This window comes from Cervus canadensis, chromosome 4 (genome assembly GCF_019320065.1).
Source record: "Cervus canadensis isolate Bull #8, Minnesota chromosome 4, ASM1932006v1, whole genome shotgun sequence".
NCBI classification, from domain to species: domain Eukaryota; kingdom Metazoa; phylum Chordata; class Mammalia; order Artiodactyla; family Cervidae; genus Cervus; species Cervus canadensis.
The window spans coordinates 64101069-64117835 of NC_057389.1; the positions used below are offsets into that span (position 1 = coordinate 64101069).

Consider the following 16767-nt stretch of genomic DNA (forward strand, 5'->3'; position numbering starts at 1 on the left):
ATATGTGCATTTACAGTATTGGTAAGATAATATTATCAAATTGCCCTCCAGAAAGATTGTATGAATTTACAGTCCTACCAATAACATGTGACATGCCTGTTTGCACCAGTATTTCATATTATGTACATTAAAGTGTTACCGATTTGATTGATGAAGAATTATATCCCATTGTTTTTATTTATATTTCTTTGAGGTTATATAGATAGACATTTTAAAATATGAATAGCCGTACTATAGTTGCTGATGTCTGCATTCTTTTTTGCTCCAGAAAGATATAATCCTTCTTCTAAAACTTCAAATGCACACCAGTCTAAATCGTAAGTTTAAATGTGTGTCTTTTTTTGCTCAAAATCTAACTTGTAGTATCTGGATATCTAGAACACTTAGAAATATGTGTTTAATCTTTTAAGGCACAGGTAGGCAAACTTTTATGTAAAAGACCAGATAGTGAAATAGTTTATTAGACTTTAGGGTCCAGATGGTTTCTGTCTCAACTACTCAACTTTGCTGTTGTACCATAAAAGCAGCCAGAGACTACGGGTGTGGTTATGTTCCAGTTGAAACTTTCTTTACAAAACAGGCCTAGATTTGGCTTGTGGGACCATAGTTTACCTACCCCTGCTCTATGATTACACTTTTTTCTTATCTTTCAGAAGTGTTTGTGTTGATAATTTGTTTAAAAAAACAAACCGAAAAAAATACAGGATTCTTCTTAGTAAAGCCCTCCATTTGACCACAAAATTTAGAATATTAAAACAGCATAGTTCATACTGTCTGTGTTGTTTTCCTACTTTTATTTTATAGATAGACCCAGAAATATGTATCAGAATGTAGTAGAGTGGTATATTGGATGATAATAAATTCCAACTTAAAGAATGAATTTACTGCTGAATTCCTGAGACCACAAGTTAATCCAGTGATTGAAACAAAATTCTAAAGAAAGTGAACAACCAGTATAACCACAGTCTATACTGATAACCTCAGTCTCTTCAGCTGAACATAGTGGGAATTGAGTGAGAATGAAAATATATGAATACAAGTGATTTCACCTGACTGCTGAAGAGTTCAAATTATGTAAATTCCTGTTTATAATATTTATTCATGTGCAGAAAACCGATGGGAGCTTACCATATATGTGCAGATAACTTTGCTTTCTGAGGGAACAAGAGCATCCAGTACCTTAAGCAGTATGGTAAAAGCTTTGACATACTCACATGTGTAAACAGGTTCATTGACCTGCCATTATTAAATCATAAGGGCTGAGAGAATTCAGAGTAAGTACATTTCTTTATAGGAAACCAGTCATAGAGATGTACTGAGACCTGGACCAAAAGAAGACCTTTTTATTTGCCCCACTTATTTGGTCATCCTTAGAACAGATTTCATAGTTCTATAATCATCTGGTTACTTTGTATCAAGGTGGTGGTTTATGTGAAACTCTGAATTTGGGATCAGATTTAGAAACAGGTTAAGCTTTGAGGGGAGAGTATTAGTAGGAGGAGGAGTGAAAGATTTCCTTTCCATTGATTGAAGACTGTCAGGAAATTTTGAGAAGAAAGGTAATGTAACTAGTGGTGATAGAAATCAAACATTTTCTAGCTTTCCCTAAGGTTTGTGTTAATTTTTCCTTTCTTATAAAAAGGCAAGGAGTGTTTTGTGATTCATTACTCAGTTTTTAATTTTGTTTTTGATTCTGTGGCCTTAAGGAAAATATAAATCTGTAATTTTACTTTTAAATTAATAGTTGATTTGAATTTTGATTAAGAAAGATTTGGACTCTGGATTTATTATATGTATTATATATATAATAATTATATATATTTTATATATATACATTTTATATATATAACTCTGGAGTTATTTTTAATTCATACATGGTTATTTCTCTTGTATAACCAAGGTTCTTACCCAAAATTGGACATCTGCAAAGAGTACTCATCTTTCATAGCAAGGCATTTATGAACTAGCACTTTGTGTGTTCTGGTTTTCACAATTACCCAAGTGTACGTATCTCTTCATAAAACACTGGGGATAGTGAAAGAGAATTGCTGATGCTTTCATTTTATCTTCCTTCTTTTTGAGAGTCATATTCCTCTAGTGGACTATTGGGTATGAGTATGGTAATTTGTTTTAATAATGAATGAGTTTGTATATATGCAATTAGAGAAAAATTAGAGATGACAAGTGAGTAAGAGTTTGTGGAAGGTAACTTTTATTTAATTAGAAAAGAAAGATGAATATTTTACTTATGGAAAAGTTAGAGCTTCCAAAATTAAAATTGTTAAATTTCATCTCTCCCAGTTTTTTACTCTGGATATAAAGCAAACCAGACAGAATAAGACTTACTGGGTCTTTTCTTTATTTTGCAATTAAATCTTTGGCTACCACAGTGATTATTTCTAGAATTATTGTTGAATATCTAATACTCTGCTATGCCATGGTGAAATTCCCAAAATAATCATCCTTTCTGCCTTTTCCTTCTAGTATGTTAAAAGATGACTTAAAACTAAGCAGCAGTGAAGACAGTGATGGGGAACAGGTGTGTCTATTTATGATTTACTAGTTTCATACAGTGTTTGTTTTTATTGTATTTTACAAGAATTATAATTGAATAATACATTTATGATCCAGATATTTAAAATAAGTTCATTCCTGCTTTTCTGACACTGGAATATTATAGTTTTCCACTCTGTCTTTAAACCTCCATTTTTTTCCCTTTTTTTTTTTTTAAATGGCTTTTCCTTATTACTTACCATATATTAGAACATCCTCATGAAGCATGAGATTGTTGACAAGCAGAACTATTAATACAGCTTTTAATCTTATCCTGGCAGTTCGTTTTTATTCAGGTAAAAACAGTATTTCATAAGTGTTAAGTGACCATTGATGCATATATTAGAGAAGAAAGTTTTTCTATTAAGATTTCACATATTGTTCACATTAAGCAGATAAAGTACTATTTATTCATTTATAAATTTCCTCTCATGTTTTAATTTTAGGATTGTGATAAGACAATGCCAAGGAGTACACCAGGAAGGTAGGCATCCTTTTATTTTTTGTTTTATTTAGAGTGGAAGGGTCAATCTGATAACAGTGTGTAGTGATAGAGTAATTGACCTTATAAAGTAAATATTATTATTACAACTCTGTAAATTAACTAAAAATCATTGTGAATTGTGTGTTTAAAATAAATGAATTTTAGAGTATTTTGTACCCCAGTAAAGCTTTTTTTAAAGGTGAGTACTAATGGCTAATGCTGCATTTCAGAAACTTTTTAAGGAAGTATTTATTTCATTTATAATAAAGTTCGAGAATCATAGAATTTGAAGAGCTTAACAAATAGTAAACATTTTAAATAAAGTGGAGTGTCAACTTTGAATGCTTACCTGTTGTCATTCTTAAAAAAAATCTTTTGGTCATTTATATTTTTTATTTCTTTTAGTAACTCTGAACCTTCACACCATAATAGTGAAGGGGCAGATAACTCCAGGGATGATTCTAGCAGCCACAGTGGATCTGAAAGCAGCTCTGGATCTGACTCAGAGAGTGAAAGTAGTTCCAGTGACAGTGAGGCAAATGAGCCATCCCAGAGTGCATCTCCTGAGGTGAGAGGGAGGCAAGAGGGTCCCTTCTGTAGGCACTCTGAAGGCCCCTGGTGATGCCCAGTATATACTTTGAGCTTTACTTTTGTTTCAGCCTGGTGACTCATGTTATTTAGTTATGGTGAAAAGAAGTCTTAAATAGTATAAATTCACTGTAGCTTGATAAAATGTGGTTTAAAATCTCTGTTGGTGCCTACATCGTTTGTTTGCTTTCTGGAATTAAATGTACTGTATGGATTCCTGACAGGTCTATTTAGTATTTAAAGGCTATATATAAAATAATTAGCTTATATTCTCATTCAAGTGATTAGAGCTATTATTATTTTTAGCCTTTTGCTTTGGTTCAGTTAGAACTATGAAAAACAAATGCTTTTGTCTTGGTGTTAGGCATTGTGTTTTTTCCTCTTCCTTGAGATTATGAAGAAAGGAGAAAGTTTCAGTACTGAAAAAGCATACTTCTTTCTCTGTTTTTCAGCCTGAACCACCTCCCACAAATAAATGGCAACTTGATAACTGGCTGAATAAAGTAAATCCACATAAAGTGTCACCAGCTTCTTCCGTGGACAGTAATATCCCATCATCTCAAGGCTATAAAAAGGAAGGCCGAGAACAGGGAACAGGGAATAGCTACACGGATCCAGGTGGTCCTAAAGAAACAAGTTCTGCTACTCCTGGACGAGACTCCAAAACTGTCCAAAAGGGATCAGAAAGTGGGCGTGGGAGGCAAAAGTCTCCTGCCCAGAGTGACAGCACAGCACAGAGGAGAACTGTAGGAAAAAAACAACCCAAAAAGACTGAGAAGGCAGCTGCTGAAGAGCCCCGTGGAGGCCTGAAGATAGAGAGTGAAACTCCTGTAGACATGACTACCAGCATGCCCTCCAGCAGACACAAAGCAGCCACCAAAGGCTCAAGAAAACCCAATATAAAAAAGGAGTCCAAATCTTCCCCTCGACCTTCAGCAGAGAAAAAGAAATATAAGTCAACAAGTAAATCTTCCCAGAAATCAAGGGAAATTATAGAAACAGATACCTCATCCTCAGATTCCGATGAAAGTGAGAGCCTTCCTCCTTCCTCACAAACTCCTAAGTACCCTGAGAGTAATAGGACTCCCGTTAAACCCTCCTCAGTGGAGGAAGAAGATAGCTTTTTTCGGCAACGAATGTTCTCTCCTATGGAAGAGAAGGAACTTCTTTCACCCCTCAGTGAGCCTGATGACAGGTATCCACTTATTGTGAAGATTGACCTGAATCTCTTGACTAGAATACCAGGAAAGCCTTACAAAGAAGCAGAGCCACCCAAGGGGGAAAAGAAAAATGTGCCAGAAAAGCACACAAGAGAGGCTCAGAAACAAGCCTCAGAGAAAGTTTCCAACAAAGGCAAGAGGAAACATAAGGTTTGTAATGGGTTTTTTTTTTGTTCTTGTTGTTGTTATTGCTGTGTGAACATTATCCTCTAAAATGCAGTGGAAATCTCATTAAGCCAAAAACTAGCTAGGCGATTCATAGCTATGAGGGAAAATGGAGGTGAGCCTAAAGCCCTGATGAGGCAACAGACACAAGAGTCTCTTGAGGACCACTGTGCCTCTCCCTGTGTCCTTTAGTAAAGAATTATAGTTTCTAATCAGATAAGAAATGAACCAGTGCATTTGTTCATAGTATGTGCTGGCCAGTGTAGAGGTGAGAACAAAGCAGAGATTGCAAACTGGCCTTTACAACATCCTTACAGTTTTTGTTTTAAATGTCTTTAGTTGGGATTTGTACTCTCCAGGTTGTCACACTTCATAACACTTTCTTCTCTCTTATATCCAGACCAAGTCACATGTTTTAGATTACAAATTCCAGCTAGTAAATTGACTCACCAATTTTAACATGTCCTTAAGAATTTCACCAATCCATTGTACATAGCTGTGCCCCAGCTTTTCTGCTTTGCAAGTTCAGAATTAAAAACATCTGCTGGCACATAGCCAGCTCTCATCCCTAAATAATTCCACGATAATTTGGATTTACAAATAAAGCTTGGTGTATACTTTTAAGGTCAGCTTTTTTTAGACCCAGGAAATGTCAAAATTCATAGATATCTGTGATTGGAAGATAATGGACGTATAACGGAGCTGAAAAACTTACATATAGAGACAGATTTTTTGGAAAGAAAGAAGTGTGATCTCTCAACTTTAGTGAGACATCTTTCGAGGAGCATACATTTTACTAATTTGTATTGAAGAATAGTATAATTTCCCTTGATACACATGTGTGAATGCGATTATAAGATATTGAAAACATGAGCAGGTGAATGGGATACCAGGTGGACTCAGAACAAAATCCCAGTCCCAGTTGACCTTGAGAATCTCATGTGGGAAGACAGGAAGAATATAGCATTTTCTTGAAATGAGCCTGTGGTTTTCCCTCTTTTTTTCCTTAAAACCACAGTACTGTGTGCTGTTGCTGATGTATTTGGACAAATGAGAGTAACACTTCTTTTTTTTTGCGTCTTCAAAAATTGAAGATTTTTTAAAATTTGAATTCCTAGAAAACTGAAGCTTCCTACTTTCAGTACTATAGCTAAGAGCTTCCATTATTGTAGTAAAGGGATACCTTATTCAACTGGTACACTCTTTAGGGCTGCTGGATTCTAGAGCCTACAGCCTCAGATTGCTGGACTTAGTTATGGGATTTTATATTATTCTATATAATTCATAGAAATTATATGAAATAAGAGCTTGTATATGATAGATTCTGCTCCTTAAAAAAATGTTTCTTATGGAATTTAAAAAATGGTTCTTTTATCTTTAAAAAGGTGTTACAAATTCTTTGTAAACTTTTTCAGACATTTAAAATATACTGAGTAAATTTTACTCTTGTTTAAAATTTTACAATATACATAACTTGTAATAAAAAAAATCCCCTTCCTCTAAAACGAGTGTTCCATATCTCCCTTGGAGAAGGAAATGGCAACCCCCGTTCTTGCCTGGAGAAGCCCATGGACAGAGGAGCCTGGTGGGCTACAGCCCCATGGGGTCGCCAAGAGTCGGACACGACTGAGCGACTAAGCATATCTCCTTACCTCCCCCACATCTCATCGGCATATGTTCCTCATAAGTTTTTTAATATCAATACCTGTAAATGAAATTTTGATTTTATAAAATGTATATCACCAGGAAACTTGGTGATGATTATTTTTTTCCCCCAAAATGCCATACAACTTGCAGGATCTTAGTTCCCAGGCCCCAACAGTGAAAGCTCTGAGTCCTAACCAGTGGACTACCAGAATATTTTCCAGTGATGATTTTTGAGATTTGTTGCTTTGGTAAAATTATTCTTGAAGATAAAGCAGATAATACTGAGAAAGAGACCAGCCAAGGATAATGAAAAATGTGGATTCCTTTTTCTCATGCTCTCTCATGTCCAACTTTAATCATTTGTATATGGGAACAAATTCTTTCATATAGCAGGATGTTTGCAATATTTGTGCCCTGATATTTAAGTCAGTAGGAAAACTTAAATTCCCCAAGCATAGTAGCTTGGTGATTATAGACAGGCCCATAGCTTTTGTTTCAGCAAAAAAGTTTTTCAAAGATCTTCAGTCTTGGCTAAAAGCAAAAAGATGGACAGTAAGAAGTGTTGGTGAAGATGTGAAGAACGACAGTGCCAGTGGGAATGTAAAGTGATGTAGCCACTTTGGGACATAGTTTAGCAGTTCCTCAGAAAGTAAATAGACAGTATTACCTTATGACTCAGCAATTTCTTTCCTACATATATACCCAAAAACATTGAAAATATGTCCACACAAAAACCTAATACTTGAGTGCTCGCTTCGGCAGCACATACACTAAAAAAACCTATACTTGAAAAGTAGGAAAAATTCAAATGATGAATGGATAAATAAAATGTGGTATATCCATACAATGGAATATATTCATTCATTAAAAAGAAATAAAATATTGATAAATAATCTTACAACACAGATGAATTTTATGGTATGTGAATTATATCTTAATTATCTCATCCCCCCTCCTCAAATCATTCGGCTGAAAAGATGCCATCTAAAAAGACTGTTTCAGCATTTCAGCTCTTCATATCTAAAGTAGGAGACTTCTTCTCAGACTTAAAAACCTAATTTATTTAACACTGTTTAAATGAGTTCTTTCACTTCACATTTATCTTTTTTCTGAAGTATATCAGAGATTAACTGTTTGAGGGTGACTAGCACTGAAAACTGAAATTAGATGAATAAAAATCAAAACCTAATTGCTTTGTTTTTCCTGTTTTTCATCCAGAATGAAGACGATAACCGAGCCAATGAGAGCAAGAAACCTAAAACAGAGGATAAGAATATGGCAGGCCACAAGCCATCCAGCAACAAAGAGTATGTCTGCAAAACATGTAACGTGTGTTGATCTATGTGGGTTATTTGCTGCTGGGTACTTTCTAATGTGCTCTTAGAATATTCCATTTAGTATGGATATGTTATACATTTCTGTACACAGTCATATACCAAATAGTGGGAGGTTTTGCTTTTAGTTAATTGGGATGAAAAGCAAGATTCAGTCACTTTATCTCTCTTTTTAGGAGAACAGGAAGTATTCATAGGATAAGAATTAAAGTAAAGCTTTACCACTTTCAGGCTGGTTGTGTAGCTGCAGGAGACATACGAGCATTGGTATCTTCATTCACCATTCCTCTTTTTGTTCTTTTATTCAATCACTATTGAATACTTGTGTGTGGCAGACCAAGGTTTAGGCACTGAATATACAACCGTAATGGGGAGAAAACACTGGAGAAGATATCTGCCCTTGTGAAATTTATAGTTTTATTTTGTTTTATGGAAATCGTATGTTCTAATAATCAAATAGGGAAAACCGAATTTGTCTTGAAATCAGGCAAAGTCAAGTGGGAAAAGTCCATCACTCTTACATGACTGTGTGGAGAAATGAGGGCATTTGTTTGGTTTGGCAGGTCATCTAAACAGAGTGCTGCTAAAGAAAAAGATTTATTGCCTTCTCCTGCTGGGCCTGTTCCTTCAAAAGATCCAAAAACAGAGCATGGCTCTCGGAAGAGGACTATTAGTCAGTCTTCTTCCTTAAAGTCAAGTAATAACAGCAACAAGGAAAATAGTGGCAGCAGCAAAAACAGTTCCTCCGCATCAAAGCAGAAGAGGACTGAAGGGAAGACTTCCAGTAGCTCTAAGGAAGTCAAGGTAAGGCACTGGGGGACCTGAGCCTTTTGAAAAAAATCTCTTTGCCATGTGACTTCTCCAAGGTAACTATGCTTTGAAAATTTTGTAAACATCTTACTAATCTTACAGACCTGTTCATTTTTACTCTCAAAGTGTCAGTCTGATAATAAACTTGTGCTGTGATCTGAGACCATGAAAGGAATTAAATCATCTGGACACATGCGTATTAGTTAAGGTAGGAATTGGAAAAGTTGGTTTTCCATAATTGGAAAAGTTGCTTATGGAAGAACAGTTGATTATGATCAAATTTGTAAATAACTCCAGTTGTTCTGATTGAGTTCTTGTCTATGGTTTTAAATTGTCTTTGGATCATTTAGAGTTAGATTTTACAGGCTAGTTATACTACATAAAGTGCTAAAGCAACCATTTGGCTTCATGAAGAAGAAAAATATTCTTTAGCTGAGCTAGCACTGGAATTGGCCCTAGAGCATGGTCATCAGGTAGAGGAATATTCTTAATGTTTGTGGGTGCATAACTAGATCAGAGAAGCTTTTTCAAGGCTATACTTAGGCTCTAATCCTGAATTTGTTTATCGGCTTTTTTCATTGCTTTCTAAAGTGATCTGATCAGGAGCAAACTCCCTGACAAAATTAAGAAAATACCTAGATTTTTAAGTATATAATTTATTGCATTACTTTGTGACTTAAAATAAGCAACTGTTTAACAGTTGAAAAAATTGACAAAGGCAGTTAGTTGTGCTTATTAAATGTGGTGATTAAATCTTTTAAGTTTTGAGGTAATTTAAATTGTGAACAATGTCTCAAATTGAGATATACCGAAGGCTTTTTCTCCAGCTGGACCACTTCCGTAGCAGTTTAGATAGTGTCCTTGAGGAACCTCTTCTGTGGGCCTCCTTCACTGACTCAGTTCTCTGTTTCCCTGCTGGCTGGCTCTTTCTGCATATCCCATCCTTGAACTGTAGGATTTGAGACCTGTATGCTTCTTCTTTTAAACCTCTTCTCTTTCTTTCTTTCTTTTTAAAATGCACTCATTAAGTGAGCTCTTCTGCTCATTTGGTTTCTGTTATCTCATAGGTAAAATTCAACGTCTGTGTCTCTTTTGTCAGCTTCTTGAAAGCAGGGATTTGTGTCTCACTTGTTTGCACTTTATCCAGTGTTTAACTTACTGGATAAAATAAGATAATATGAAAAACCAAAATTACATGTAATTTTTACTTTGTTTCTCTAGATATTTGCTGATGCCAAATTTTTGAAATATGTTGGCATAGATTTTGTTCGGTATAGTCTTTTATTTATTTATTTTTTTTTTTTTTTTAGTTCTACCACTTTATTGCTACCAACCCATCTCCCTCCACCCTTGTGCACACATGCTAGGTCATGTGACCCCATGGACTTCAGCCCGCCAGGCTCCTCTGTCCATGGACTTTTCCAGGCAAGAATACTGGAGTGGGTTGTCATTTCTGTCTCCTAGTCTTTTATTTTTAATATCTTTAATACTGCTTCTTATATTGTCTTTTATTTTTAATTTTAGTTTTCTGTACTGTCTTTCTCTTTTATCAATTTCATCAGAGGCTTATCACTTTTACTTGTCTTTTTTAAAAAAACAGCCTTTCTTTGTCTTTATTCACTATAGTTTATTTTTGTTTTCTATATCATTAACTTACACTCTTTATAATTTCCTCTAATGCCTTTTTGTTTTGCTGTTCTGTTTATTAACTTTTAAAGATGAATACTAAGCTTGTTTTTCAAAATTAATTGTAAGCCCTTTTTCTCTAATATTCAAATATAAACAGTTAGACTATGTATTTTCCTCTAATTACTGCTTTAGCTGCATCTTCAAGACTTGGTATATAGTATTTTTTTTTTTTGGTATATAGTATTTTTATAACTCAGTCCAAAATGTTTTTTAACTTCTTGTGTGATTCCATCTTTGATCCAAGAGTTACTTAAGTGTGTTACTCAGTTTCCAAACATACAGAGATTTTCTGGTTGTCTTTTGATTAGTACCTTGTAGAAGGGTCTAGAAAGTGATCGGCATGCAGTGATCTTTTGAAATTTGTTGAGTTGCTTTGTAAAACAGCGTAGTTTATGGTAGATTTTTGTAATGAAAAGACTGTGTCTTCCACATGAATTAGAGACAGCGACCTGTATAATTCAGTTAGATTAATGATATTTTCACACCTTCTGTATGCTGACTGATATTTTTTAGTCCTTTTCTATCAGTTTTTTTAATTGAGATAAAGTTGATATATAACATTGTATTAGTTTCAGGTGTACAACAGAATGATTTCCTATATGTATATATTGCAAAAACTTACTCAACCACAGTAAGTCTAGTTAGCATTTCTTACCACATATAATTTTTCTTTATTTTCAGAAACTTCAGTTTTCCTTCAATAAATTTAAACTTAGGCACTTATATTTAAGTTGGTGCAAACGTAATTGAGGTTTTTGCATTGTTGAAATTTGCCATTTGATATTGGAATACATTCTTAAATAAATACGATTATGTTATACATTATTTTAATGCACTAAGTTTTTTGCTAGTGACTTTTATTACTTGCTATTCATTTTAAACTTATTTTATACTATGGAAATGATGTTAGAAAAAAATCAAATTCAAGTGCTTTTCTTACTTGAGTTCAAAATGGGTGGTAAAGCAGCAGAGACAACTGGCAACATCAACAATGCATTTGACCCTGAAACTGCTAATGAATGTACAGTGCAGTGGTGGTTCAAAAAGTTTTATGAAGGAGATGAGAGCCTTGAAGATAAGTGAGTGGCCGGCCATCAGAAGTTGGCAACAACGGGCTGAGAGCCATCATTGAAGCTGATCCTCTTACAACACAAAAGATTGGCAAAGAACTCAACGTCAGCCATTCTACAGTCATTTGGCATTTGATGCAAATTATGGAGGAGAAAAAGCTCGATAAGTGGGTGGCTTGTAAGCTGAAAATCAAAAAAAATCATTGTTTTGAAGTGTCATCTCTTTTTCTGCGCAACAACGAACCATTTCTCAATCAGATGCGATGAAAAGTGGATTTTATACAACAACTAGCAGCAGCAGTGATTGGACCAATAAGAAGCTCCAAAGCACTTCTCAAAGCCAAACTTGCACCAAAAAAAAGTCATGGTCATTGTTTAGTGGTCTGCTGCCAGTCTGATCCACTATAGCTTCCTAAATCCCGACAAAACTATTACCATCTGAGAAGTATGCTCAGCAAATTGATGAGATGCACCAAAAACTGCAATACCTGCAGCTAACATTGGTTAACAGAAAGGGCCCAATTCTTCTCCATGACAGCGCCCAACTGCACATTGAACAAACAATGCTTCAAAAGTTGAACAAATTGGGCTACGAAGTTTTGCCTCATCTGCCATATTCACCTTACCTCTTGCCAACAGACTACCACTTCTTCAAGCATCTCAACAACTTTTTGCAGGGGAGATGCTTCCACAGCCAGTAGGATGCAGAAAATGCTTTCCAAGAGTTCGTGGAATCCCAAAGCATGGGTTTTTTTCACTACAGGAATAGACAAACTTATTTCTCATTGGCAAGAACATGTTGACTATAATGGTTCCTATTTTGATTAATAAAGATATGTTTGAGCCTAGTTGTGATGATTTAAAATTCGTGGTCTGGAACCACAATTACTTCTGTGCCAACCTTAATAGATCTGTTTATGAAACACATGGGGAAAGCTGTCCAAGAAAAGTTAGATTGCAGTAGTATTCAGGAAGCCATTTGGTAAATGTGCAGATTTTACCATAAAGAATTTAGTATTTTTTCAAATCTCAGGGCTTTTATTTTCATTCTTGAAGAAAGCTGTAATAGGTGGAACTTGAAAGGACTCTTAAGAAAAGAAAAAAAAAAATGGTTACATGGTTTCTTTTAAACAGAAGTAATAAAAATATATATATTGTTGGGTTTTCTAATGTTGAGACATTTATGAATTCGTAGGATAAATTCTACTTATTTATGGTTTTTTTAATGGGAAAAAAATGTGTATTCAATTTATTGAAGATAGGACCGGAGGGGAAGCTGTTGGGAGGACAGGATCATAGCCCTTGTGTTAAAGGTCTCTGTTGATAGGAGACAGAATGGACATGTTGATAGGAGGCAGAATAAAACTTAAGAAAGTGTCCAGGCTTTTGAAATCTGACAGATCTGGACTTAAAACCCAAATTCCAGGAATACTACTTAAAAGCTGTTTGGACTTGGGCAAGTTGCTCAGCTTCCTTGAGGCTACTTTTTATCCTGTCCTGATAGCAGTACATGTTTCATGGGGCCATTAAAGGGTTAATGATTATGCTAAGTACTTGGTTAACTTAGTGCCTAGTAAGTAGTAAGCACACAGAAAGTGTTAGATGTTGTCATTGTTTTCGTTGGCCAGTTATTACCGGTAAATTTTGTCTGAAGTAATACTGCTATATTGATATTAGATTTGTGTATTCCTTAAGTTTTTACAAGTGTCAGTGTCATTGCTTCCCACATGGTAGACCCCTAATAGAAGGCTTTTGAGAGTCCCTTGGACTGCAAGGAGATCCAGCCAGTCCATCCTAAAGGAGATCGGTCCTGGGTGTTCATTGGAAGGACTGATGTTGAAGCTGAAACTCTAGTACTTTGGCCACCTGATGCGAAGAGCTGACTCACTGCAAAAGACCCTGATGCTGGGAGAGATTGAGGGCAGGAGGAGAAGGGGACGATAGAGGATGAGATGGTTGGATGGCATCACTGACTCAATGGACAGGGGTTTGGGTAGACTCTGGGAGTTGGTGATGGACAGGAGGCCTGGCATGCTGTGGTTCATGGGGTCGCAAAGAGTCAGACACAACTGAGTGACTGAACTGAAGTGAATATTATAAAGAATATTCTTGGTTATTTAAAATGGGCTCATTCCATAAAAAGGACATTTACATTATGAAATTTAAAATTTTTATAACAAGAGAATTAACTACCACAGACAATGGAATTTTGTTTGCTTTTTAACCATGAGCTAAGGAATACTTTTATTTTGATTTTAATTTCATAGTTTTCATAGTTTCAATTTCATAGTTTTAAATGTGGTTTTTGTTTTTATTTTTCTGGTCAGGAAAAGGCTCCAAATAATTCTTCTAACTGTCCTCCATCTACACCAACTCCTGATGCTTCTAAGCCTCGGAGAACGAAGCTTTCCTTTGATGACAGGTAAGATAAATAAGATTTTTTATGCATTTAAGAAATCATTTCAGTGTATACAAAACTCATTTTAATGTCTGTCAGTGACCAGAAGAATTGGTTGTATTGTGATGTTGTTGTATTGTGATATTGTGACAGAATATTCAGATTTTTAATTTTAAAGGCACCCTCAAGTCCAAGTATTGCTCCTTTTAACTTAATTTACCTTCATGATTCTCATGGGGAATGTGAATAATATACCTTCCAGTAGTCTACCTTTGCTGACTTTACTGTTTAAAGGCTTTCTTAAGTAAAACAGTGTAGGTTTAAAATAAAGACTGTTTCAAATAAGTAAGTAACGTAAGGTTTTTTTTTTCCCTCCCTTTTGATAAAGGTTATTTTTCCTACCTACATTCTGTTTACTCTCAATCTTTCAAATAATTTATGCTCTTAACCTAATAGAAACATTTGTCAGGGAAAAAATAATCAAATGTTTATTAATAGCTCATTTTCTTTACTTGAGGACATGAAAACTGAGGGCTATAAAACTAATATTATGAAAATATTTCCCATTTTACTTAAAATAAAAATTTACATTGCAGAAGTTATTCAGCAGACCATTACTTACAAGAAGCAAAAAAGCTAAAGCACAATGCAGATGCATTGGTATGTAAATATTTATATATTTAATCAAATTAACTTAAATCTTCATTTGTTCTCATAGCACATCAGTGTGGCTCTCATTTACCTTTATTCTCCTTTCTTCAGTCTGATAGGTTTGAGAAAGCTGTATACTATCTTGATGCTGTGGTATCTTTCATTGAATGTGGGAATGCATTAGAGAAAAATGCTCAGGAATCCAAATCCCCATTCCTTATGTATTCAGAAACGGTGGAGCTCATCAAGTAAGTGGGGAAACTTGCCACATTGTTGGCAATAATATTTCTCTGTTCCTTCTTGGAAAGGACTAATTTATAAAATAATAGCTAAAGAAGATCCTTAATCCTTTATTGTCCTTGGATAAGGAGAAGTAGACACTTTAGTGGGTATTTTTGTCTTTAAGTTTGATTTTAATGTTTAGAGGACTGAGGAGGTCATAAAACAGATGAATTATTATATTGTGTGTCCTTTGTTTCTTCTCTTATCTCACAGATACACTATGAAGCTAAAGAATTACTTGGCCCCAGATGCTACAGCTGCAGATAAAAGACTTACAGTGCTTTGGTAAGTGTTGTATGTTAGCCTCTGCTAGATGACAAAGCAATTTCGTAAGGAACTGTACTGTCTGTGTTCTTCTGAGAGTTGTCCTTGAATCGGCCTTCCATAACCCAGTCATAAATCTATTCTTGATGGGTCAAGAAGAAAACAACAGAATTCCTACCGAAAATTTTTAGTTGTTGTGAGCCTCGCCTCCATTGCCCTCTTGATAAAAGCCTTGGTAGAGTGAGACTGATATTAGAACTTCCTATTAAGTGATCACTTTTTTAGGCTTTTTTTTTGGATTTGACTGTAGTTTACTTTTTTTTTTTTTTTACTCTAAGGCTTCTGTTGTGTATTTCAGTAAAGATGGACACTATAAAAAATCCAGGCTCTTCTTTTGGTATCCTCTCCCTCTATTTACATATTCATATACCTTACCTTTGGGGCTTCCCTGGCAGCTCAGCAGTAAAGAATCTACCTGCAATGCAGGAGTCACAGGAGATGGGGGTTCAACCCCCAGGTTGGGAAGATCCCCTAAAGGAGGGCATGGCAACCCATTCCAATATTTTTGCCTGGAGAATCTCATGAATAGAGGAATCTCGTGGGCTATAGTCTATAGGGCTGCAAAGTTTGGCACAACTAAATCGACTTCTCATGCACGCATACCTTACCTCAGGTAGCAAACATCTAGCTTGCTCAGAATAAGGAAATGGCTTGCTTGCTTATCCCCAGAGAGAGAGTTTATTTATCATGGTTATTTACTTTACCTGGCACTGGGTTTAACAACTGGGAGAGCAGCTGTAGAAAAAAACTGGCACAGTCCTCTATTTGTCATGGAGTCTAGGGTATAGAGTGAAGAGACAGAAATTAATCAAATAACTACACAAGTACATGAATTAAGTACTTTGAAGGAAAAGTTTATATAACTCTAAAGGTAAACTTAGTCCTAAGGTAGAGGAAACATTTACAAGGGCTGGATAGTGGAAAGAACCCGGAAACCTTGTGTCAGGAAACTAAAAGACCCAGGAGAAGTAAGTGAAGGTGACTGGAGAGGTAGGCAGTGACAACCGTGAAGGGCCTTTATAAGCCATGTTGGTTTTACATATGTTACTTCAGAGTTGTAATATTTACAATTGAGTTCCTAGTTTTGTTGCTTTAGATTATTTTTAGTTATCTTTAGATGTAGAGATTATGCTTTGAAGTTTTTGGGGGGCAGGGAGTTGAGGGGAGGGGTGGCTGTGCCATATGGCTTAGGTAGGATCTTAGTTTCCTGACCAGGGATTAAACCTGGACCACAACAGAGAAAGATGAAGCACTGAATCCTAACCACTGGACTGCCAGGAAATTCCCCTGCAATGATTTTTTAGTCCCTATGTTATAAATGACACGTTGGTGTCCTGGGGCTGAGGTTTTGATTTTTGAATGTCAACAAATAGGAGGCTAGTCCTAGGTCTCTTCCTCTTCCTTTCCCTCCCTAGGTTGTGTACCGTAATAAGATCACGCCTTTTGATTTTGCCTAAGACTTAGTGTCATTGACCTTACACCATGGTCTGCTCACATGAATCACTTGTGTACTCTGGCTCAATGTGAACCTTGTCTGTGCGATGTGGCCAGA

General features: G+C 35.6%; 1 protein-coding gene across 3 annotated transcripts in view; it reads left to right on the plus strand.

Annotated features, from left to right (window-relative positions):
- AFF4 (AF4/FMR2 family member 4) overlaps positions 1-16767 on the plus strand; it is a 79431-nt gene that overhangs the window by 52143 nt on the left and 10521 nt on the right. For all 3 annotated transcript variants that reach the window (XM_043465525.1, XM_043465526.1, XM_043465527.1), the window contains 11 exons: positions 269-317; positions 2485-2539; positions 3000-3037; positions 3443-3605; positions 4078-4995; positions 7876-7964; positions 8555-8795; positions 13888-13982; positions 14555-14618; positions 14721-14857; positions 15105-15176. In XM_043465525.1, coding sequence (XP_043321460.1) covers positions 269-317; positions 2485-2539; positions 3000-3037; positions 3443-3605; positions 4078-4995; positions 7876-7964; positions 8555-8795; positions 13888-13982; positions 14555-14618; positions 14721-14857; positions 15105-15176 — 1921 coding nt within the window. The remainder of the gene's footprint in view (positions 1-268; positions 318-2484; positions 2540-2999; positions 3038-3442; positions 3606-4077; positions 4996-7875; positions 7965-8554; positions 8796-13887; positions 13983-14554; positions 14619-14720; positions 14858-15104; positions 15177-16767) is intronic.